The sequence below is a fragment of the Carlito syrichta genome, unplaced genomic scaffold (assembly GCF_000164805.1).
Source record: "Carlito syrichta isolate Samal-C Ts95f unplaced genomic scaffold, Tarsius_syrichta-2.0.1 Scaffold104847, whole genome shotgun sequence".
NCBI classification, from domain to species: domain Eukaryota; kingdom Metazoa; phylum Chordata; class Mammalia; order Primates; family Tarsiidae; genus Carlito; species Carlito syrichta.
In genome coordinates this window covers 73,267-98,637 of record NW_007048943.1, presented here as the reverse complement: position 1 = coordinate 98,637, position 25,371 = coordinate 73,267, and the positions used below count along the sequence as shown (strand labels likewise).

The 25,371-nt window shown below is 46.7% G+C and overlaps 2 protein-coding genes across 3 annotated transcripts; one reads left to right on the top strand and one right to left on the bottom strand.

The window, feature by feature from the left end:
* RASD1 (ras related dexamethasone induced 1) lies at positions 1–1,674 on the top strand. 2 transcript variants are annotated; one of them, XM_008066300.2, is made up of 2 exons: positions 1–326; positions 543–1,674. In XM_008066300.2, exons 1-2 carry the CDS (start codon positions 41–43, stop codon positions 623–625), a joined length of 369 nt encoding a protein of 122 aa, XP_008064491.1. In that variant the 5' UTR covers positions 1–40; the 3' UTR covers positions 626–1,674. The 2 variants fall into 2 exon arrangements, with proteins under 2 accessions (XP_008064491.1, XP_008064486.1); XM_008066295.2 differs by having other exon boundaries at positions 469–1,674.
* Positions 1,675–3,982: 2,308 nt separating this feature from the next.
* MED9 (mediator complex subunit 9) lies at positions 3,983–17,020 on the bottom strand. The gene is made up of 2 exons (XM_008066283.1): positions 16,773–17,020; positions 3,983–5,085 (listed from the first exon to the last, which is right to left on the bottom strand). Exons 1-2 carry the CDS (start codon positions 16,997–16,999, stop codon positions 4,869–4,871), a joined length of 444 nt encoding a protein of 147 aa, XP_008064474.1. The 5' UTR covers positions 17,000–17,020; the 3' UTR covers positions 3,983–4,868.
* Positions 17,021–25,371: the final 8,351 nt, after the last annotated feature.

Here is a 25,371-nt window from a genome sequence, read left to right as displayed (position 1 = left end):
CTTCTCTCGGCCCAGCGTCCGCCCTGCGGCCCCCCGCCCAATGAAACTGGCCGCGATGATCAAGAAGATGTGCCCGAGCAACGCGGAGCTGAGCATCCCGGCCAAGAACTGCTACCGCATGGTCATCCTCGGCTCGTCCAAGGTGGGCAAGACGGCCATCGTGTCGCGCTTCCTCACGGGCCGCTTCGAGGACGCCTACACGCCCACCATCGAGGACTTCCACCGCAAGTTCTACTCCATCCGCGGCGAGGTCTACCAGCTCGACATCCTCGACACGTCGGGCAACCACCCGTTCCCTGCCATGCGGCGCCTCTCTATCCTCACAGGTGAGCCGCGGGCCGCGTGGGCCGGCGCGGGCGGGGCGGGGCGGGGCGGACCCGGGGCCAGGGGCGCCCGGAGAGGCCGGCGCGCCAGCCTGTCCCGTCGGCGGCCCCTCACCGTCCCCTTTCTGCTCTCTGCCCCCTGCAGGAGACGTTTTCATCCTGGTGTTCAGCCTGGACAACCGCGACTCCTTCGAGGAGGTGCAGAGGCTCAAGCAGCAGATCCTCGACACCAAGTCCTGCCTCAAGAACAAAACCAAGGAGAACGTGGACGTGCCCTTGGTCATCTGCGGCAACAAGGGTGACCGGGACTTTTACCGCGAGGTGGAGCGGCGTGAGATCGAGCGGCTGGTGGGCGACGACCCCCAGCGCTGCGCCTACTTCGAGATCTCGGCCAAGAAGAACAGCAGCCTGGACCAGATGTTCCGCGCGCTCTTCGCCATGGCCAAGCTGCCCAGCGAGATGAGCCCGGACCTGCACCGCAAGGTGTCGGTGCAGTACTGCGACGTGCTGCACAAGAAGGCGCTGCGGAGCAAGGGGCTGCTGCGCGCCGGCCGCGGCGGCGACCCGGGCGACGCCTTCGGCATCGTGGCGCCCTTCGCGCGCAGGCCCAGCGTGCACAGCGACCTCATGTACATTCGCGAGAAGGCCGGCGGCGCGAGCCAGGCCAAGGACAAGGAGCGCTGCGTCATCAGCTAGGAGCCCCGCCGCGCCACCTGACGAGGACCTTTGGCTTCAAGGTCAAGTCCGACGGCCGGCCGGCCCCGCGCGCCCCGGGCCGCGAGCTCGGACTGGCGTCTTCCCTCCCCGCCACCCGGCCCCCGTCCTGGGGAGGCGCCGCCCCACCGAGGAGGGACGGTCATCTGCTCTGGAAGGAGAGAGAAGGGCGAAGACTGGGAGCCCCCCCGCTCCCCCATTGGCGCCCGCGACTTGGGGCGCAAGGGCCCCGCAGAGTGGGTTGGTCTTGTTTCCAAGACCTAAGAATGAGGGTGGGGAGCGGGCGATGTGGTTAGTCGACCGCTGTTAGGCTTCAAGAAACCGTCCTGCCCAGCTCGAGGGTCAGGACCCACGGGGCATTATCTCATCTGTGATTCTGGGTTGCCGCAAAGCCTTTGCCCTCCCGAAACTAAGGGGGGTGGGGGTGTGTGGGCCAATTCATAGCAACTGACTTGTTTACATGTGTGTGAGTGAAACTGCACAAAGAAAAACAACATAAAACTTGCACTTTAATAGTAGTTCTGGTGTCAACATCGACATGAACAAAATCTTATCCAGGTGTTTATACTGTGTGTATGAGGTCTTTAATGTTACTGTTGGATTTTTGATATAAAATAAAATAACTTAAAATGGAAAACTGGTTTTTGCTTTCACAAATGGCTGGTGTGGGGAAGGGTGGGGAGAGAGAAAAGGTTTCTACGTCCATGGAATTAGAACTTGCCTTCCCCAGAACTGGAAAATTACCCCAGCAGTCTGAAAATAGCTTCAGCTGTCATGGAGAACATGCTCCAGACAGCTCCAGGTGACTGGGCCTCTCAGACCAGGCTTTTCTATTTGGGAATGGTTCCCTGGAAAACCAGGAATACAAAGGATTTCAAGGGTCTCCCCAGAGACAAAACCTTGCTAGTCATCTACCCGCTTGGTTTTCTTCAGGCCCAATCACCAAGGGCCTCATTTTCTGAGAGAACATTCTCATTTCCCCTTCAGTGAGAGGCCACTGGAAATATGCCTAGACATTTCGTCACTAGATTCAGTGTGGGCCAGGCTGTAGACGTCGTCAAACTTGAACTCTCAGACTGTTGGAGGGGTCTGTCACTTGGGCCCTGCTTCTACCTGTAGACACTGAGCCTGAGACCCACCTGGGAGGAGGCCAGTGGTGGTGGGGGTGCCTCATTCTCTGGCTCCCGGGTTGCCGTATCAACTGCCCAACAGTTAAAATACCCACAGCCTCAGGTAGCGCTACTGGCCCCCGGTGGGGTCCCACGCTGCTTCCCCCCTTGCCGTCTCCCTCTTAGTGGTAAGGCGCCTGCTTGAGACTTGGAGCCCAGCACTCTCGGCCATCAGTAACTGCAAACTTGGGGCAGGTCTGCAAAGCCTCAAATTCTTCCCAGAGGAAGACTTAGAACACCTTCTGCATGGGGTTGCTGTAGGAATTAAGTGCAATATTTGGAAAGTACTTAGCACAAGTGCCTGCCACTCACTAATCCAAATAATTGGTGGCTTCAAAAGGGTGCTCAGCCCTGTGAGGGATACTCGAAATTGCCCTGGGGAGGGAATTCAACCTTGTTCAGGTGAGGGCCACACCCCGCCAGGACTGAACCTCCTCAAATCACCAAGAGACACAATCACAGGCAGCACAGGGATGACCCACCCTGCAAACTGCCCTTGAAAGCAGATGCTGTTCCTGGGAGAGGACTTACTCTGTTTTACACTGGTTTAGCAGGTGCACATGCTGGGGCAGAGGGAGATAAGGAGCAGAGGTGCTGGGCTCGGTGGCTCAGCCTGTAATCCCGTGCTTTGGGAGGCCGAGGTGAGTGGATTGCCTGAGTCCGCGGGTTCGAGACCTGCCTGGGCAACTTGAGAGACCTCATCTCTACAATAAATAAATAAATAAATAAATTAGCTGGGCGTGGTAGTGCTCGCCTGTAATTCCAGCTACTTGGAAGGCTAAGGCGGAAGGATCGCCAGAGCCCAGCAGGTCGAGGCTGTGGTGGCTGGAAGCGGTCACTGCATTCCAGTCTGGGCGACAGAGTGAGACTCTAACTCAAAACAAAACAAAAAAAAGGAGCAGAGGTTTCATTCTGTGTTCGAGCAAGTGAGAGGAACATTTTCTTCTCTACTATCCAAGGGCCATTCCACTATGAATGTCTCAACACAAAAGTCATGATGTTCTGAGAGAAATGCCAGTTCTTTTAATTACACATTTGAGTGATGTCATCAGCCAAAACACTGGGTCTGTCTCCCTCTACCACTGTGAGGAGCCTTTCTCCACTTCAGCCTGGCATTGCAGAAAGACCTTGATGGTCTGTATTTTTATGTGTTCTGTGGTTTTTGGTCAGAGCCTTAAAACTGGCCCACCAAGGAAATAACTGATTCAGTTAAATGAACAGTCCCAAGGTAGAACTGGCCTAACAGGTAGCCACCCACTTACATTCAGAGCCTGCTTTTCTGTCCAACACCGCTGAAATCTGATCTCCTCCTTCACACATCCTGGGCCCCCAACAGCTAGCCACCTTGTGACAGGTGGTGCAGGCCGCCACTCCTGGGACTCCTGCTAAAAACATCTCCAGCCAATACTCCTGCCAACGAGGTCAGTTGGCAAGCGTCTGCTAAGTCCCTGCATGGTCAGCACAGGTTATGTGCCTAATTCTAGACTCAAACAATATTCAGGTACTTGTCACCTCACCCTTAAGAGGCAAGGGAAAGAACTGCTCTTACCTCAATCTAACAGTCAAGGGGAGAGCACGCAAACAAAAGGTCGCACCTGGAAGACATCAGTGGTGCTGGGGAAGAATGAGGACTGTTTATAAACATTTAGGAGCTGTGGCTGTGTAACATCTTCCAGTGTGGCTGAGGGACTGCCACTTGGAGTTGTCTTTGTGTGAACAAAAAGTGCACTGTAAACCCATTTTCAGTGCAGTAAGTGCAGCAGACTCTTGAGAAGGTCAGAGGGGAAAACACTTTTTAATCCAGGGAGATGTGAATCTGAAATGCCAGAGAGGAACTATCTGTTTGCCCAAAGTTGGTCTGAGCCTGTGTAGAAAGTAGGGTGCCTTACCACCCTGGGGAGACCTGTGGCGGGAGGTAGCTGGCCACTCTCAGGCACTGGCCCATGGTGACAGGGGAAGGCAATGGTGAGGAAAGTGTGTAGGAGGCAGGGAACCTGAAGACAAGGGCTGTCTGGCAGGGCTGGCGCTGACGCCCTCACAGATACAGTGCCACTCACTGGCTCAGACAAAAAAGGAATCAAACTGTTTCAAGAGAAAAAGTCACCCTCCGGCCTTTCAAGACAATGTTCATTCTCTCACAGCCTTTTACCATTTAAATCCACGCCATATGAGCACAGGCTTAATTCGTCCATGCAAATGTTTCATGAAACTGCTGTTAACAGGAACAATATGTACCTGGTACGCACTGATTGTCGTGGGGGTGGGAGGAGAGGGAAGCAAGCAGAGAGAGGCCGCCTCCTTTCCGACTGTGCTCTTCAGATCTGCTGGTGTGGTCCGGACACACAGCAGATGGCCCCCTCCCCAGAGGCAGAGCAGAGTCCTCCTCCCCCTCCCCAGCCTCCAGAACGTTCTGACATCCAAGCAGGCACTCGAGTTATTATGCATCCAGACATATGGACATATACAAGGAAGCCTGGCGGAGCCAAGCTTGGCGCTGGCTCCCCACACAATCTGTGTTAACGAGGCAGCACAGCAGCACCCCCCAGTCGGCCATGACGCTCAGAGAGAGATCTGGAGGAACCGCACTCCAAGGAGAGGGCAGGGCCAGCGGGGAGACAGCCATGCCCCTGCCTTCCCAGCAGTCCTGGAAGCCAGCCTCACTCTACTCCTTAGGGATTTCAAACATGCAGAGGCTCTTGTACTTCTGCAGGAGCTCGTTCTTGGTCCTGACTTGCTCCCGGAGGCTGTGCAGCTGCTGCTGCTGCTGCTCAGGGCTCAGGTGGATGCCAGGCATGGTGCTGATGAGTTTTCGCATCTCCTGGAACTTGGTTTTGAGGGCGTTCAGGTCCTGGTGGACCTCTGGGCTGTCCTTGTCCATGCTGCAGGGGCAGAAGGCAGTTGTTAGCATTCACAGAATGAGCTACACCTGGCTTTCCTGCTCCACGACCCCCAGAGCTGGCCATCATTTCTATAATATCTCTTAGAACACTGTGTTTTATGTGTCTGTCCCTGACGAGGCTGTGCACCCCTAGAGGGTGGGGACCAGTTCTTTCCTAGGTAGTTTTAAGTCAGGCAGGCAAAGTGACTCCATGCCTAGCACACTCGCAGGATCACACATGTAAACTCTTGCTCTTCAGTCAAGTCAACTTCAGCTCTGTGAGGTCAGAGATTGTGTCTGCCTCATCACAGATGTCTCCCCACTCCTGGCTAGTGCATAGGACACTGCAGGCATTCAAGAAGTATTTATAGGCTGGGTACAGTGGCTCACACCTGCAATCCCAGCACTCTGGAAGGCTGAGGAGGGAGAATCACTTGAGTTCAAGAGCAGCCTGGGCAACACAGCAAGACCTTGTCTCCATAAAAAATTACAAAACTATCTGGGAATGGCGGTGTACACCTATAGTCCTAGCTACTCAGGAGGCTGAGGCAGGAGGATTACTTAAGTCCAGAAATTGGAGGTTACAGTAAGCCACGATCAGTCCACTGCACAGGCCTGGGTGACAGGCCTTATCTTTAAAAATAATTAAGACATTTTTATTTATTTATTTAATTTTATTTTTTTGAGTTGGAGTCTCACTCTGTCGCCCAGACTGGAGTGCAGTGGCTGCTCCCGGCCACCACAGCCTCAGCCTGCTGGGCTCCAGTAATCCTTCCGCCTCAGCCTTCCAAGTAGCTGGAACTACAAGCACACGCTACCACACCCAGCTAATTTTTTATTTTATTATAGAGATGAGGTCTCACCAAGTTGCCCAGGTGTGTCTCGAACCCGCGGGCTCAGGCAATTCACTCACCTCAGCCTCCCAAGGCGCGGGATTACAGGCTGAGCCACCGAGCCCAGCTTAAGACATTTTTAAAAAGGAACTATTTGTGGAAAGAATGAACGCTTGGCAAATAAGTTCACAGATGTGTGTTGAATGAATGAACAAACCTATACCAATATCAGGTGACAAATGCCAAACAAAACTTGCTGAAATACTACGTTCTATCTAATTTGAGTCATTCCCAAGGCATTTGGGAGACTTCACCAGCTAGCAAGGGCTAATTTTAGCTCAGGTTTTGATGCTTGCTTGAACCTGTTAACATAAAGACTAATTTCCAGAGAGCTGCTCATAAATTTTAAAGCAGTTACAAGCGATTGGAAATGTTTCAGCAGGTACAGGCTCTCTTCTCCCACAGTCATGCAAACTCCTTGCTTTCGGGTCAGGCTCATTTTCAAGGCAGATCATTCACTCCATCTCACAGCTATTATTAGCTGTGCAGAGATCCATGCTCCCCTGTCACTACTAAAATAAAAACAAAACAAGAACAAAATCCCTCGCCTAAGATCAAATCAATGGCTTGCTAGTTGCTACTATACATTTTTTAAAAAGTCAGTAAGTGGATGAGCTTTTGAATACAAGCAGCTGAGACTAAAAATTAAAAGCCAATTCAGTTCATCTATTCTAACAGTAAAATGTCGGGGCGTAAGAGGGAAACTGTCAATGATCTTTTTTTTTTTTTTAATAAACGTTCATCTCTAGTGGGAAATTTCAACCCAGATGGTGCTAATTCATGTTTGTTATTCATCATTTCTCTGCTTATGCAGAGAGAATATCCACCCTTCCTGGCGATCCATCAGTTACGTCTCACACCTTGCAAATCAGATGGCCACCAGGGCCTGCTCACTATTTATCAACAGCTCTAAACACAGAGGCAGGGTATGGAAAATCAATCATTTATTCTAGGGAATGAATGGCAAGCTGAACATTTCTTGTTGTCATCTGATAACTTATCTCAGATTCTAGGCAGGAGTAACTGGTATTCATGAGAACAGCAAATCACTTGGAAGGGAGCATCCTTTTTAAAAATTATTTTAAGTTTCAGCTCTGATCTACATATGTGGACAGAAACCATCTGGACTTCCGAAATCATTATACTTGGATGGCATGTGTGCTAACACACTGTTATGAATTTAAGTTCCAAGGAAGTTTTGAAACTAAAATATAGTTTTAAGAACTATATATAGTTTTAAGACACCACATCACATGTGCCTGAAAGGATATGGTAAAAACAAACAAATATATATATAAAAGAGAAATTTAGAAGAAAGATAATCCAGTTTTTAAGGCAAAAATAACCTGGCCCCAAAGAAAATTGAGTTCTGAAGTAAGTGGGCCATGTTTAGGATGCTGACCTCTGAAAACCCCCACATCTCAAGGGCTGCCCATTCTTTACCTGGTGAACTTTCAGGAAAGGAGACGGTCTTCAGATAATTAAAAAAAGGAGGCATATGACAAACCACCTGGAGGGCAGCTGAGCCAAAAGGGGCCATGCAACCCACAGGGAGGCCCCTCCGCAAGCTCAACTGCCCTAGTTGGTGGAGGTAAATAGCACAGAACTCCTGGTGCGTGGAAAACACGCTATTCAGAAGTGGGCACCTGCTAAGCCAGGATGACTGGGAAACATTCAAGCCAAAAGAAAAGAGACAGGCCCAAAATTGAGTGAAAGCAGAAAGCTCTAAATGGGCCTGCCTTTGTGTTCAATGTTAGTCAGCAGCCAACTTTAGAAGGAATTAAAAAAGGTGACTAGGTCAAAAAAGAGAAAAATCATACAAACAAGGCAAGGTCAGGGTACTGTGGTCCCACTTGTTATGCTTTTTAAAAGAGTGGACAAAAATACTACTGCTAGGGGTGATCCTCGGATCATCCTTCCCGTGGACGACAGCCATTTGTATCTGTGTCACCAAACTCATGAGCAAACATTACAGGGTTTAGGTGGGTGTGTCTGAGAATCATGCCCTAATTTTCTTTGGTTTTTTTCTCAGTATAAGTGCTTTAGTACAGATGCAAGCTGGCCAACAACTGCCCTCCGTTTGTGTACTAGTAACTTAGGAGCAAAAGGAGCCTCCTGGATCCATGAGTGCTGACCTCCTCACAACTCTGACAGTCACTTCTTTTGTCCTCTCAGTGGCATCTGATTCAGTCTTCCATTTCTTTCTCCTCAAAACTTCCACGCCTTCACCTTATGTCCCACTGTCCGAGCCGACTCACCCTAAGGCTGGCCCTTCCCAGCTCTCTCCTCTTTCCTCCCACCATGTGAACTCCAGAGGCTTCCTCTTTCTAAAATCACTTTTATTTATTTATGTATTTATTGAGTTGGAGTCTCACTTCGTAGCCCAGACTGGAGTGCAGTGGCACGCTCCTGGTCACCGCAGCCTCAACCAGCTGGGCTCTGGCGATCCTTCTGCCTCAGCCTTCCGAGTAGCCGGAGTTACAGGTGCGTGCTATCACGCCCAGCTGATTTATTTATTGTAGAGACGAGGTCTTGCCAAGTTGCCCGGGTGGGTCTCAAACCTGCAGGCTCAGGCAATCCACTCACCTCGGCTTCCCTAAGTGCTGGGATTAAAGGCTGAGCCACCAAGTCCGGCCTAAAATCACTTTTTAAAAAACGATACTGCAGGTACTTGAGGGAAAAAATTAAAAAATGACAGAAACCCAAGGCTTAGAAAAGGAAAGTCCATTTAATCCCGTGTTCCAGAGATAACCTGTTAACAAGTGGTATACAGTTTTGGATCGCTTCAAAATATACAATAACATACAAATATACATATACGTTTGCTATTTGTTTTAACAGAAATGTGACTATATGTGGTTCTGATTTGTGCTTTTTTCACCTTGGATGTCTTTCCATGTTAACATATGCTCAATTATACAGCTAAATGATATGGCTGTTCATTGGTATTTGGAATATTTACACAATTTATCAGAATGACAATGAACATTTTGTACCTATATCTTTATGTACTTGTGCCAAGTATTTTGGTAAGAATATTTCCTAGAAGTGGGACTTCAGGGTCAAAGATTATTGACAGATATTACCAAAGTGTCCTCTGAAAAAACTGTACGGACGTACATCCCTGTGACCATGGACAACATGCTTGTCCCTTCTGCCCTAGACAAGGCTAGCTATTACTTATCTACCGGCTGCTGTGTTTCTCTGCTCCAGTTCTGCCAGGACCAAAGGGGTCTTTGGGAGAGAGAGGCTTTGAACCCCACACTCCAGCTTTCATTTGCTCAGAGAGTTACACGTAAAAAACATTCTTTTTAGGGAGAGTAACAAAAGGTTCTGCTGCTAAAGGGAGTCTGAAAACACACTGCTCTACAAAATGCCCCAGTACATTTGCACCCACTCCCACTTCTAGATGCTGAAAAGCTTCCCCAGACAGCCTCCCTTCCTGAACTTCAGCTCCCTCCCTTCCAGTAGTCACCAAGTCATTTCTCCCTGGAGTTTGGGAGATGGGAAGTCCAGCATGAACTCACTGTCTGCCCCCTCAGCTGCAGCGCAGCCCCCAGTCACCCACCTGCATGGTGTACCAGGCTTGCTCTGGCACGCCCCACGTTCTCCCAGTCCTAACTCCACCCCCTCCAGACATCTGCAGACCACCTGCTGCCACTACCTCCTACCACCACTGCTTTCCTGTGGACTAGGGTCTTCCCCTCCTTCTAAACCTCTTGTCTCACCTACCTTCAGAAACCCAAGTCTGAGCAGTCCACCGTGTTGCTTAAAAATCCCAGATGGTCCCCACCCCCAGACAACACCTGCCAGGTGAGTTCAGACTGAAGGAAGCTGTCCAGGACCGCCACAAGCGCCTCTGGCCTTCTAGGCTCAACTTTCCACTCTTCCCAGGACCTGTGAAGATGCTCCCCTGGCATTTTCCATGCTCGCTGAGGAACTGCTAACTGTAAAGGCCTGTCTTTGTGGGGCCTACCTTCTGGTATAGCTCAAATAGAAATAAAGAGAGAAATAAAGTGGCAGAGGAGTGAAGAGGTTTTCGAGCAGGCCTGGAAACACCTCTTTCAAGCAGTCTGCCAACATTCCCTATCTGTGGGCACTCATCCTCCTCCCTGGGATGTGGCTGAAGAAGAAGAAAGAGAATGGCAGAGGGCTGCAGTAAACTGCGTGCAAACCAGCCCCAGGGAGCCAGTATGGCACCTGGAGGGGCTGCTTCCTGCACAGCCCAGGCTCAGCTGGCGTGGACGCCCAGGCAGATTAAAATAGACACTTGTGTGGGAAGAAGTCGCCGATAACACCCTGTTCCCATGAAAGAGTTCTTGCCAGAGCACTGAGGTCTTGCTGACCTGCCTCAACAATGAGCAGTTTGTTGAAGCAACCTGGCCAAGCCTGAGGGGCACAGGAAAGTTTGCTATGCTCACCACTTGAGCCCCCTCTGCAGTAGCAAGGATGGCACCCACCACCTACATAGCAACCTAAGACTTTTTATAGAATTCAAACATTTACTTTTTAAAAAATGTTTTTGAAATATCCATATTGACAGAATGCTCTTACTAGGTGGGCCAAAACCATCAGGCAAGGCAATAACAGCTGTAATTCAGAATGCCTAGGTTGGGAGGGCACTTAGTTCTAAACTCAGATTAGATTTGTTAAGTTTGAAGGAAAAAAATGTATAACTTTTCCTGATCAAACAGTGTTCATTTTATTCCTCCTTTATTAGGCATGTACTTTTAAAATGTAGCTTCTGTATACACCAAGAAATGTCTCAAAGAGTTGGAATCTATACTATTTCTTATAGGCATAAAATTGAGATTTTCCTTATCCCTCTCCTTATTCTTCAAACATAAATGTGTAGTTTAGTCATTCATTCAGCTACAGGAAAGACACTAGGAGAGATGAAAGTGCTGCGGGCGCTAACTCCAGGCAGGGCTGTCCCAACTAGACACTCTGGGAACCAGGCAGGGCCCCAAGGGTGCCGGGGACGGTTCTGGTTCACAGAGCTCTTCAGGGAGCATTTCCATGGGTGTGTCCAACAGAGTGGCTGAAAAGCCAACTAGCCAGTCTGAAGGGCTCCCCACCCAAAGACACCTGAAACAGAAGAACCATCTCTGGGCTTTGGTTGGACAGTCCAGGCAGGTGATCTGAAAATGGTCTGTAGAGATTCCCGAATGAAAGGCAAAAAGTTTCATCAAAAAAAAAAAAAAAGGGAAGAAGAGGGGAGCAGAGAAAACTTAACCTGATAACATGCGCAGGATGAATTAGAGAAAAGAATGTATAAAGGTAAAGAGACTAATTAAGAGGTGACTGTAAGATCAAAACACAAGGCTAGAAGACCTGGTTGATAAGTTGTGTCAACTGGCTTAGAAGTAAAGAAGCAGATTAAAGAGGAAATGTTCTACTAGACAAAAGCATCATGATCTCAGGTAACTGGAAAACCGGATGGGAAAGATGAAGCTACTATAGGGAAATACTGACAAGACAGAGAAAGGAGAGAAGACTAGCCTTAAGAGATCATTAAATGTACCATGAAGATTTAGGGCTAAGAGTTTGGCACCAGAGAAGAATAGAATGTCCAGAAGTAGATCAGAAAACACACGGGAATTCAGTGTATGACAGAGGCAGCAACTTAACTAGGGCAAATAATGAATATTCAGTAAACGACAGTGGGAAGATGTGGCTAACTAGAGAAAAGGCTGGGCCTCCCTTACTCTTTCCACCAAGATAAATCTCAGAATTCTAAAAATCTTAGGTAAAGGGAATCAAATCTGTAATTCTAGAACGGGAAGGACTTTCTAGATATGACCAAAACTCAGAAGCCCTTAAGGAAAAGATTAACAAATCTGACTACATCAAATTATAAGCTTCTGAATGGGAAAAACGTGACCATGAACAAAGACAAAAGAAAAGAAAGGCAACGATTGGAGGAACTATTTACAATACATTTACAAAGACATTATTCTCTTACTACACAAAGAGCTCACAGAAAGAAGAGTTACCCAAAAGAAAAATGAGCAGTTTATAGGGAAAAAATACAAATGACATATAAAATTGCATACGAAAGGATGCTTTACCTAAAGTAATAAAAGACAAATCAACATATCATTTCCTACCTTTCAGATAGGCCAAAGTTAAAAATTTCATGGTATGGAGAGAAGACACAAACACATTGTTGGCAGAAGCATAAGTTGTGCATTCTTTCTGAACTTGCTAAAAATAGTGATCAAAATTGTAAATTCACATACCCCACTGCTAGAAACTTACCCTATAAAGACTCCCAAGAGTTCACTAAGACACCATGGACAAAGACGCTTACTGCAGCACTGACAGCATCAGCAAAACAGAAACAGTATGATATCCTTGAGCAGGGTACTGTTTAAATAAATTACAGTACATTCATAAAGTGGGATATTATGTAGTCTGGGAACAAAGGGAGGAAGATGGGAGGAGTGATGGGGGCGGCACACCTTTCAATTTATATCTATGGGTACTCTTGGAATTCATCCATAATTTTATTTGTTTAATGCTTTCTAGGTGGCAGATTTATGGGCCATTTTACGTTAATAGTTTTTTTAGATTAATTTAAACAGTCCAGTCTACAGGTCTGAATTTTGGAAAAGGAGTAAGCTAAAAGATATAGTGCTCTAAATTTGGCAATAATTATCAAAATTTTAATGCATGTATCCATCAATTCTACTGCTGAGGATTCACTTCATCATAAACTTACTCAAAGACAACGATGCTTACCCCAGCACTGCTGTTAATAGCAAAAATTAGAAAAACATCTAGAAGTACATAAGCAGAAGACCAATAACAAATTAATGCTGCATCCATAAGATCCAATTCTCTATAGCTGCCTTAGTGAGGCAGACCTTTATGTGCAATATAGAAAAGTGACCAAAATAGACTAAATCAGTGAAAAAAAGCAAAGTACAGCATGATCTCAATTTGTATAAATTTTGAAAAGACATGCATGTATAACTCCTGGAAAGAAACAAGAATGTATTAACAGCAGGTACCATTAGTGAGGGGACTTGGAGAAGGAACCCTCTTTTCATTTTACACCTTTCTGTACTTCTGAATTTGCAATTGTTACTTTTATCAAATATTTTTTTAAAAACCCTAATGATGTGACACTCTGAACTCTTTAGAACAAGACTACATTCATTACTTCAGTTTTGCTTCCTTATTCATCCCTTGGGCAAGGAATAAACAAATAATTAAGGGACCACTGGGGAAGTTATGAGAGGAGACCCAGGTGCACCATCCTGGCTGACAGGACGTGGTCCTGGTGCTCACCTCCTTCTGCCAGGCCTGCCAGGATGGCATCCCAACTGGCTCCCCACCTATCAACTTCATTAGCTCCCATCCCTCAAAAGACAAGTTCTGCTGCTAAAGCGGGCGTGCCACTCTCTGGTTCCTGGCTCTTCCCTCCTCTCCAGCTCCCCCTTCCTACCTTGGAGGTATATTGAGTGCCACCATGCTAAGACTGACCCCTGTGAGTCAATGCTATTTCTTGGCCTCATGTCCTTATCCATGTTCTTCCTACACAACTCCTGCTTCCTCCTCCCTTTCCTAGAAGACTCACTGTTGGCATCACCCTCACCAAGCCATGTGACTCCTCCAGGCTCCACGAGGTCTTCTCTCCCAATTCAAAGACACACCTACACTGAAAGTTTTCAGATGGGATCTTAGCCTTTTCTTTTTCTTCGTGGTTACGGCATCACTCCCTCCTCCATGCATACTGTTTCCTCCAAGTGGCTTTTTCTGCTTTTCTGACTTGCCCTATCTTTTTTCACTAGGGATTTCCTTCTCATGCTTAGTGGCCTTGGCTGTGTACTCATATATTTGAAAGTAAAACACCAAAAGTCTTAGTGGAAGCTCTTAGTACAAGTGACACTTTTTTTACTGTCTCAGAATGTATAGACTAGACTCTTTCTTTCTTTTTTCTTTTCCAATGTCTTTTCTCTTAACTGGTCAGTGAAGCCAGAGTCTAATGCAAGAATAAAGGCTTTACAGTCATCTGAAGAGAAAAATGGCGGGAGAGCATCAGGTCATCCCATAGCAAGTAAATCTAGTTTGCCTAAACTCAAAAGTTAGACCATTAACAGTCAAGACTTTCAGGTTGTGTGTAGCAATTCTACCCCTACTATCTTTGGCTTCCGGTCTAGATGCCAAGTGGGGGAAGAAGGTTTGGGTGTTGTCTCACTATTTAATTTGTGGACTTTCTCTTAACCCCTATTTTCAGTATGGCTTCCCCCTACCTACCAGTGCACTATGCCTGGTGTCTCCCAGTTCAAATACTCTATGGCTTATTCCTTCCTAAGAATAAATCTTGGGAAAGAGTAACCTTTTAATTGTCTGCCAAGATGGAAGAAAGGTAGTCTCCTGGCTGCTTGGTTGAGGGTAGGGGGGACAGAGGAGGTGGGATGGGACTATGGGGACTTGCTTCTTAAACAGATTTCTAAGTAACCCTTCTGTTATTAGTCCCACCTTCACCGCTGTTTCCAGAGGTTCCTGGCACTGGAGTTCTTGAGATCTGGGGGCATTAAATGGCTAAAGCCACCTACTTTCGAGTTGTAGGTGAGTTAGGTCTTGCCATCCACTTTGTGGCAATCATTTCTTGTCCTATTCTTTTTTATTTTTATGCTTTAAAAAATCTCTTCACCATCCTTTTAAAGGAAACAGAAACAAGCACGTATAAGCAACCCACCAACTTTCATGGTACACTCTTAAATACACCTCCCAATAATCCTATGACTTAAGTATTACTGTTCGCATTTCATAAGAGAAAAAGAGAAGCTAAGTTACTTGCCAAGGTCACCCAGTCAGTACATTATAGAGCTGTAATCTGAACCCAGCTTTTGAGGTCCACTTATTTGTTCTTTTTGAGACAAGGTCTCATTCTGTCATCAAGGCTGGAGTGCAGTGGCATGATCATAGCTCACTGCATCCTCAAACTCCTGGGCTCAAGTGATTCTCCCACTTCAGCATCCCAAATAGCTGGCACTACAGGCCATGCCACAATGCTCAGCTCATTTTAAAATTTTTTTCTTGTAGAAACAGGGTCTTGCTATGTTGTACAGGCTGGTTTGAACTCCTAGCCTCAGACGATCCTCTTGCCTTGGCCTCCCAAAGCACCAGGATTATAGCATCCAGCCTTGAGGCCAACTCCTGACATATTAGAGACAAGATTATGGCCTGGAAAGGTTAAGGATTTACCAAGAGTTTAAGGCAAGCAAGTGTCACAACACAGATATGAAACCAGGACTGTCTAACTGCAAAGTCTTTCACTCTAGTATATCTTACCACCCTCTTTAAGGCCTGCCCAACCCAACTGCTCTACCAGAGCTCAAGAATATACTCTTGGGGGTCCAAGAACTGTCTTGGTGAACGTGTACATTTTATGCTTTCATTTTTCCATATTTTTTCTTAAAAACAGTGTATTGAGGTTAAACTGAATAATCTCTTTATAATCCAGCACTGTCCTGAGATTATAGGGTCTGTATGTGCATTTGTTTGCCATCATCATCACAGGCTACCAAAAACAGAACAGAATCTGCCTTACCCTATAAACAGTATTTTCAAAGCCAAATGAAGCCAGAGCCTAATGTGAGAACAAAGGCTTTTCAGCCATTTGAAGAGAAAAATGGTGGGAGAGCATCAGGTCATCCCACAGCAAGTAAATCGTTTCCCTAAACTCAAAAGCTGGACCATTAACAGTCAAGACCTTCACACTGTGTGTACCAATTCTATTTCGCAAAACATGAAAGAGCATATTAATGTTCACCTGAAAGTTTCTGGAAAGGTAATTTTCTTTTAATTTACTTTGTTTGTTTGTTTTGGTTTGTGTTTTTTTTTTTGAGGTGAAGTCCCTGTTGCCCAGGCTAGAGTGCAGTGGCACACTCATGGCCACCCCAGCGTCTACCTGCTGGGCATGGGCGATCCTTCTGCCTCAGCCTTCCAAGTAGCTGGATGTTTTGGTTTTTAATGGTTGAATAAGAGTTGCAAACCTAGAGGTTTACACCTAGTATCATGTGGATATATATGGAAGTAACATAACAATAAAATAATTCAGGCAAACACGAGGACCAGGGAGACTTTTGATTTTTTGTTTTTTCCTTTACAGGGTCAGTTTGAAAACTCAGGCTAACCTGAATGTTGGCCAAAAGGATGACAACTACTTTCTCCGATACTATGTCAGAACAAAGTTAGCACATGGGGATCTAATCATTTGGGCAACTTCTGTGTTTTTGTTTCCCATTATTGTCCTTTCTCTCTCAACAGTTCTGCATTGTGGGTTTTTCTCGATCTTGTCTTTTTTTGTCTTCTAATTGGTGAGCCCTTTAAGGGTGAGAAGTTGGTCCTTTTTACCGCGTATATCCCCATAGCACTTAACAGTGTGCCACATAGGGAAGATGATGCATATCTGCTGAGAAAAGGAACCAAAGTGAGTATTACCTATATTCAAGGTGAGAAAATTGAGGCTCAGAGAAATTTTATTTGCTCAAGATCGCTGGGATAGATGCTTGAGCAGCTGGACAACAGAGGCTGCGCATTTAGCCTATAAACTGGCTTCGTTCTTAAGAATATCGCAACTCTCAGGGCTCAAGTCGTTTGCGGAACTCATGGAATGACTCTGTGGTCTTGGGAAATGTTTCTTCCCGCTCTGGGTCTCAGTTTACCCATCTGTGACATGGGGGCGTGCCGCGGAGTGCCTAGGCCTCTTGCAGCTCTGAAACAGACGAGGCGAGAAGCGAGAGGGAGTGAAGTGCCTGGTCTTCTCCTAGGCCCTTACCATTTGATGATGTTGTGAACCAAAGGTAAAAAGGAGTAGTTCTCCTCCTCCCTCACGCGGGCGGGCGACTGGGGCCGCGGCGCCGGCGACTGCTGCGGTTGAGGCGCAGCGACCGGCGGCGGCGGCTGAGGAGGCGGCAGCGGTTTGGTCTCGGGCAGTTGCGGCTCTGACGAAGGTGGTAACGCATCCTCGGCCTGTCGCCCGGCGGTCACCGCGGAGGAGGCCATGGGGCCAGGGACTAGTTAGCGAGTCTATCAACGCACTCGAGAAATCTGCCCGCCGAAAGCGTCGCGGGCTCCATACGTCACCACTGCGCGCCCCGCGTGGATGAAGGTTCTGAGCGTGCGCACTGGGCTTGGGGCCGGGCAAAGGGCGAAGGCGGGGTGGGGCAAAGGGCGGAGGGCGGGGCGTGCTGTTGCTAGGCAACAGGCTGTGGGCGGGTCTGGGGTGGCCTGGATTTCGTTGTGGGTCAAGATTGCTAAATTATTAAATAGTAAGAAATAGATTTATTTCAGAAATAATAATCATCATATTCTTATTCACATGACTAAGAGGGCCCCAAAGCAACGAACGTGGGAAGACTTGAGATGAACAAGGCGCAGCATCCCCCAAAGTCTGGCGAAGAACCCGTGGGAACTTGCCTGCATGTGGAAGGCCTGGGCGCCGCGGGACCTGCAGCTCCACTTTCACATCCTCCAGGTCGAGAGGCAGCAAAACCCCCACCGAATAGCGCGAGACCTCGTGCCAAGCCCTAAGGACCCAGAGGCAGAGATTGCGGTCCTTCCAAGTTCCTCATGGCTGCAGAGAGAAAAGCTAATAATTTAACTCAACACTTGGTATGCGCCTGCTGGATGGCAGGGGCTGGGCTAAGTGAGTGAGTGAATGAGAGAGAGAAAGAGAGAGAGAGAGAGAGAGAGAGAGAGAGAGAGAGAGAGAAGGTTGTCTGTCCTCACTTTCTTTTTCTTCTTGAGTTGGAGTCTCACACTGTCCGTCGCCCAGGTTGGAGTGCAGTGGCACACAGGTTCACGGCCACCCCAGCGTCGACCAGCTGGGCTCCCGCGATCCTTCCACCTCAACCTTCCAAGTAGTTGGAACTACAGACGCGCGCAACCACGCCCGGCTATTTTTTATTTTATTGTAGAGACAAGGTCTTGCCAATTTGTCCAGGCTGGTCTCGAACCCAGAGGCTCAGGCAATCCTCTCGCCTAGGACTCCCAAAGTGCTGGGATTACAGGCTGAGCCACCGAGTCCCACCAGCTGTCTTCACTTTCAATACAAAGTAGAGGGGATTCATTCCAGGAATAAATATCATATCCTAGAAGACGAAGCCCAGGTACTTTTCATACCTTTGGGCCAGTGCCTTAAGCCCCCAGGTCCCAGTTTCCTCACCTCTTAAGTTGTACTTAGGTCAGGGCTAGCTAAACACACATGACTGATTCCCAAAGTTCTCATTGTCATATGGCCCCCTAGGATCCTAGGTCAAAGAGGGGGGACTTCTGATGGACTCACGGTTACGCTTCTCAAAACAAGTATGATATGGGGACTGTGTACTAAGTTTCAGGGCAATGGGAACACCCATCCTAAGCTTAGCTAGTGAGTAGAAAACATGAACTAGAAAAACTGTCAACTGGTAGAGCCCATCCTTCCTTAGTCCACCATCATGGGCAGTAAAGAGAGACAAGGAAGTCCACATTCAAGTAGCAAGATGAACTTGAGCACTTAAAGGCAAGGTGACTGATCCCAAGGAAAGTATCAATGCCGACATTTTCAGGTGCAATGGAAGGGGCATGTAGAGGCAGATCCTCGGGGAGCAAAACCATCAAGGGCAGTGGGTGTTGAGAATCTGCCATGGAAGCGCTTTGGCAACAGGCCTCAGCATAGCTCTCTTCAGCAAGAGCTGCCCAGGGTGCCCCAGAGACAGAACAAGGGAGGGGAGGGGGCTGCAGGATTTTCTTCCTTTTACCCATAGACCTCTCCACCCAAGGGAAGAGTTCAAGAGTCCTGGTCGAGAAGGGGAGAGAAAAAAGCTTGTTGGAGTAGGACCAGACATGCTTGAAGAGACTACTCACGCCTGGAGTCATCTGGGGAAAGAATGATTATAATAGCAATAATAATAGTAATTACTACACTACCATGGAACAAAAGTGTACAAGGAACAGAGTTACAGTCACTATCTCATTTAATCCACATGAAAGCTCTAGAAGGTGGTTGTTAGGATTCCCATTTTCTGGATGGGGAAACCAAGCCTTACAATGGTTAAGCTACTGGTCCCAGGATCACACATTTTGCCTGACACCAAGCCTATGGTCTTTTTTTTTTTTTTTTTTTTGAGTTGAGTTGGAGGCTTACTCTGTCACCCAGGCTGGAGTGCAGTGGCACACTCATGGCCACCCCAGTGTTGCCTACTGAGCTTCAGCGATCCTTCCACTTCAGCCTTCCAAATAGCCGGAACTACAGGCGCATACCACCACACCCGGCCAATTTTGAATTTATTGTAGAGATGAGATCTCACAAGGTTGCCCAGGCTGGTCTCGAACCTGTGGGCTCAGGGAATCCACTCACCTCGGCCTCACAAAGTGCTGGGATTACTGGCTGAGCCACCGAGCCCGGCCAACCCCCTATGGTCTTAACTGACACTAAGGACACCTGAGGTTCCTAAGAGGTTTGTAACTTTATGATTCAAATGTTAAAGTGGATATTTATTCAGGATTTGAAAAGCAATCCAATATTCATCAATAACATCCCCATGGCAATTGCACGTCATCTTTTCCCTCCCAGTGTGTTTTATAACTTCATTATAAGCCCCAACTTTATCGCTGGCAGAATAATGAGGACATCTCTTTAAAAACACTTCAGGTATAAATAGATATGGCTAAAGAAAACAAATTGGAAACATAGGAAGCATGAACAAATATGGTGCATTGACAATTTGCCCTAAAAATAGTTAATGTAATTAGTGGCAAAGAGTAAAGCTGACTTCATCATGTTGCGAGCGGATATCAGAAAAATACTGCCTGTGCCTGTTTCATTAAAGCTGAAATTGCCACAACAAATGTATGTCTGTTGATAACCACAACTCTGTTAAAAGTATAAAAAAGAAAGAAAGAAAAAGGCAGCGTCTCCCTTGATGTGTAAGGAGAATGTACTGTGGTGAAAGGGAGACTTTACCTAGCTAAGTTATATGGTCATGGCTTTCTTAGGTGGATTTACACTAATCGTCATAGGGCCCTGTCCAGTCGAGTTAGTGGTTAAAAGTCCGGCCTTGGAGCTGGCTTGCCTGACTTCAATCCCAGCTCTGAAGTGACTTTGGACAATTGCTTAACCTCACTTTGTGCAGCCATGCAACCCCACGGGAGGACTGAATGGGCTACTATTTGTAAAGCACTTAGAATAAACATCTGTACACAGTAAACATTCATTCTTATTATTATTCATATTCAGGGCTTCCTTCTTCACCAGTAAACAAAACCCAAACTGACAGCAGTTGAGAGGAATGAGCCACATCAGTGCCTCCAAAAAAAATATACATGTAGGTCACACATGGTATTTTCAGTTTTCTAGTAGTCATATTACAAAATAAGAAAAAAAATAATGAGGCTAATTGTAATATATTTTATTTAACTCCATATATCCAAAATATTGTAATTTCAACATGTAATCAATATTGAAATTATTAATGAGGTATTTTACTGTTTTGTTTTTTTTCATTCAGGGTCTCACTCTGTTGCCCAGGCTGGAGTACAGTGGCACCATCATGGCTCACCACAGCCTCAACCTCCTGGGCTCAGGTGACCCTTCTGCCTCAGCCTCCCAAGTAGCTGGGACTACAGGTGCATGCCACCATGCTTGGTTACTTTTTAATTTTTTTTGTAGAGATGAGGTCTTTCTATGTTGCCTTGGTTGGTTTTACTGGTTTTCATACTGCCTTTAAAATCCAGTTGTGTTTACACTTATAGTACATTTCAACTCAAATTAGTCACATTTCAAGTGCTCAGTAACCAACTGTGGCCAGTGGCTACAGCACTGGATGATATGGAGATCGAGACATATCAGCACAGGCGGAGCTCAGAATCATAACTGTGGACGTGGAGAAAAAAGCAAGTTTCACAAAGGATATAGAGTACAGTACTACGTATGTAAATGTTGAAGCATAACATCTTACACTGTAGATTGTCCGTAGATACAAGACACACATGCAAACGTATTCGAAAAAGCAACTGGCGGACACACCTTATATCCAAGGGACAGGGGATGAAACAGGAAGTGGGAATACAGCAGGCACTGCAAATTTCTGTGTAGTGCTTTTTTCTTTCATGGATTATAAATGAACTCCAAGCAAGTAGGAAAAATATGAACAATTACCAAATATGGAGGTGGGTACATAGGGGTTTGGTACATAGAATCTAGGCTGTGCTTCTCTCCAGCTATGTGACCTCAGACAAGTTATTTAAGCTCCCCGTGCCTCGGTTTCTTCAACTGCAAAATGAAATCACAGGACTGCTGTAAGTGTTACAGGAGTCAATGTATGTCAGGGGCTCGGAACAGTGCCTGGCATGTAGAAAGCACTATTTAAGCTCTAGTGTTACTAGTGCTACTTTTAAAGATTTTTTTTCCTAAAAAAAATACCCACCTAATGATTTCTTATGAAGCAAACTGCTACTGCAAGAACACATACAAAAACCTAAGTGCATCCTGAATTGATGCTCAAAGTAGACCTGCGCCACAAATACCTATGAATATTCTTGTGATATATTTCTGCTACGTGAAGTCCAAAAATAGCCATGTTTCCGTCAGACAAACATCATGGGTCTTGCTAAACTGATCATGTATTTGTGTGATTGGGGGCTTTTTCATCAAAGCTATATTCTTACTCATGATTCATCCTTTTCATAACCCAGAGCCCCAGGCAGGTGGAAAAAGCTGCACGATACTTTGATTTTTGTGAGTGAAAAAAAAAAAGGCAGCAATCATTGTTCAGGCCAAATGCAGTGCAATATACACTGGGAATCAGCTCACTCAAGTCACGATTCAATGCATAAACCTCAGACAAAAGCCCTTTGCGTGGTTTCACCCTGCGGACTGTCTTTCTTCTCCATTTGATTTTTTTTTTTTTTTTTATTCCTTTCAACCATCCTCTCCTTACGCCAAGATACTCCATTATGCCCGATTTCTCATCTCATTTTTGTGAGTGGTTTCATTTCTCAGAAGCGCTTGTTTTGGGGCATTTCAGTATACAAATCCGACTCTGTTCTTTCAGACTCAGAGAATCTTCTCCAAGTCCTTTCCTTAAGTCTTTCTTTTTGTGATTTTTTTCACCAGACCTTCACCAGCTGGCCTTCAATTACCAAACAGCTTTTGATATAATACATATGAGAAGCAATCTATTCCAGGAACTAGTTTTTATTGAAAATGGTTCATTATTGTTCTGACACGATATTCTTTCCAATCTCTCTACCAAGTAATTTTCATCTAAATTATTTGTTAGCTGAGTTTTATTTCTGTCTGCCAGCTGCTCCCCAAAAGCCTCAACCTTAACCCCTTCTGTTAATCCTTTTAAAGAAATATCCTTCTCCTCAGGGTCTTCTTTTTGCTTTTCTCACTTTTCACCCAACCTTTTCTAGAAGTTTCTTTTGCATTACCTTATTAGATTAATTACACATCTTTTGACTCTTGACTATTAACTCCAGTTTCAAAATTATGGTTAAAAAATGATTATGCAGGCTGGGTGTGATGGCTCACGCCTGTAATCCCAGCACTTTGGGAGGTGGAGGTGAGAGGATTGCCTTAGTTCAGGGGTTCGAAACCAGCCTGCACAACTTGGCGAGACTCATCTCTACAATAAATTAAGATAAATTAGCCAGATGTGGTGGTACGTGCCTGTGGTTCCTCCTACTTGGAAGGCTGATGTGGAAGGATCACCTGAACCCAGCAGGTCAAGGCTAGAGTGGCCGTGAGCATGCCACTGCATGCCAGCCTGGGCGACAGAGTAAGATGCCAACTCAAAAATTAAAATAAAAATGATTATGCAACTGGATTGCTGAAAAGGCTAACAGCTCTGCCTTGAAGTATTGTGTGACTGACAAGGTTCCAGCCCAAAGACTGGGCTTTCCAATCTCTTGAGATGGGAGGAGAGAGCTTGTAACCATAGACCTTCAGAATATCCAAGGCTGGAGAAGGAAACATGTTTCAAACTGAAAAATGGTAGTAGCCCTGAGGGTGAACAGTTGCATTTGTCCCCCTGTCCCCTACTCACATTGTTTATTCTTTTATTTTTTGAGTTGGGGTCTCACTCTGCTGCCCAGATTAGAGTGCAGTGGCATGCTCATGGTTCACTGCAGCCTTGCTTAGGTGCTCTCTAGTAACTGGGACTACAGGCAAGCAACACCACACCCAGCTAATTTATTTTATTTTATTTTTAGAGATGAGGCCTCACTGTGTTGCCCAGTCTGGTCTCGAACTTCTGGGCCAGAGTGCTAGAATTATAGGTGTGAGTCACTGTTCCCAGCCCCTATCCTCTTTATAATGCGTCTTTGAAGATGTGAGTCTGGAAGCCACGAACATTTCCTCCCAATTCTCAGACCCTCTTCCCAGCAGCTCCAGCTCCAAGGCCAACCGCAGAGTGATATCTGTTTACCAGTGGACTTGAGAGGGGCTGTCTCACTTTTCCTCCATGTACTGTTACTGTATCTTATTCTTGGGGGGCTGGTGAAGAAGGGACAGGCACCTGCCTTTATTCTGATGGTCACATGGAACACAGAGAGAATATCAGTTGTTTACTGACCAACTCTGCACTGTACATTTCACATAGACTTGCTCCCTTCTTCCAGACCCTGCAATAGCTATTACCCCGCCTGCCAGAGAGGGAAACCAAGATTCAGGCTGACCCCCTCTCTTAATGGCTTGCACTTTGGTTCTTTCTGAACCCTGAGCCACCGAGTTACTCAGTTTTTGATACAGCTCACTTGTCAGCCGCCTCCCAGGCAGGGACTGGCTGTCCTCCTCCATGTTGACTCTCTCTGTGTGAGGTGGAGCACACGGATGGGCCAGAAGGCCAAAAGGGGCTTGCAGTCAGACTTGAGGGTAGAAAGCAGCTCTGCCACCTTCCAATGGGGCTCTCTCATGCAAGTGCTGGCATGGAAGAGTGAGTCATAGCATCAAATAAGTAGGGTGATGCAGAGTGAACCCTCATCCCTCTAGACTTTATTTCCCTTCTTTAAACCGGGTTGCGCAGAGGACACAGCTGTTACAATCTATGACAATGGCGTCCTAAGTCATTTCACTTCTCTTAGCCTGTCTTCCCTCACCTGCAGATTGAGAATACTCAGACTGTGTTTGCTCCTTTCGTGGAGACGCGACAAGCGAGATGATCCAGGCAAAGGACCTACTAGAATTTGGGGACTTGATATGGGAACCCCTCTGGCCACCCTTTACCTTGTAGAATGAATCTAGGTGTCACATACTTCTGGCTCCAAGAAACATCATGATCCTAAATGCTGTGAGGGAAGATCTCCGGCCTGTCCACACAACAGTGTGGCCACTGGCTTTTGGCCCAGGCCTGTGCCAGGATCTGATGGACAGAGGGAGGAAGAAGTGTTCCAGGCCAACCCACAGCTGAACGAATTGATCATTTCAGAATGGAGGGGACTCTGGTGATGGCCTCACTTCATTTTGCAGATGAGGATATAGAGGCCAAAGGGAGTCAAACGACTTGTCCATGGTGGAGCAGCCAGTTGGTGGAAGAGGTGGGACAGGAACAAGGATGTGATGCTGACCTCAGGAAGAAATCAGGAACCAAAGGGACTTTCAAGATTAACATTATTTCTGGTCTGTTTGTGCCACCTCTCCAGCATCTTAACTGGTTTGAAATTTGCAGCAAATGAACAATGTTGTTGTTTTTCCTTTGGAAAAGTCCAGGGCTGGTAGTAATGAGAGGCCTCCAACCAAGTTCCGAGGCCAGGAATAATGAGCATGTGAGCCTGGTGAGCCTCTGGCAAGCCATTGCTGGTTTCAGTATGCCTTGATTTTTCAGGTGGCCTTGGTGACAGCTGGCAGGGAGTACTGCTTATGTAACCACCTAGCCAAGGACTGCAGCAACTGCCGGCAGAAAAAGTGGGGGAAGAGCCATCCTCAGTCCAGGGTACAGAGGCTCTTCCTGCATGGGAGATTCAGGGGCATCTTTTAAAAACTCCTTGAAGCCTGGGCAACATAGTGAGACCTCACCTCTACAAAAATAAAAAAACTAGCCAGGTGTGGTGGTATACTTCTGTAGTCCTAGCTACTCGGGAGGCTGAGGCAAAAGGATCACTCTGAATCCAGGAGGTCGAGGATGTGGTGAGCTGTGATCGTGCCACTGCACCCCAGCCTGGGCGACAGAGTGAGACTTTGACTCAAAAAACAATTTTAAAAAACCTCCTTGGCAGCCAAAGCTTATAGGCCCATAGTGACTGCCAAGGCTCTAACTAGCTGAACCCCCCCCCCCACTCCTGCACAAAAACAAGGTGAGAGAAAAGCCAGCTGGAGGCCCAGTGCTCCCAGAATACAGCAATATGTTCCAAGTTGGCCCCTGGACTGTATGGTGGGGCCAAGCTAGCTGCTCTGG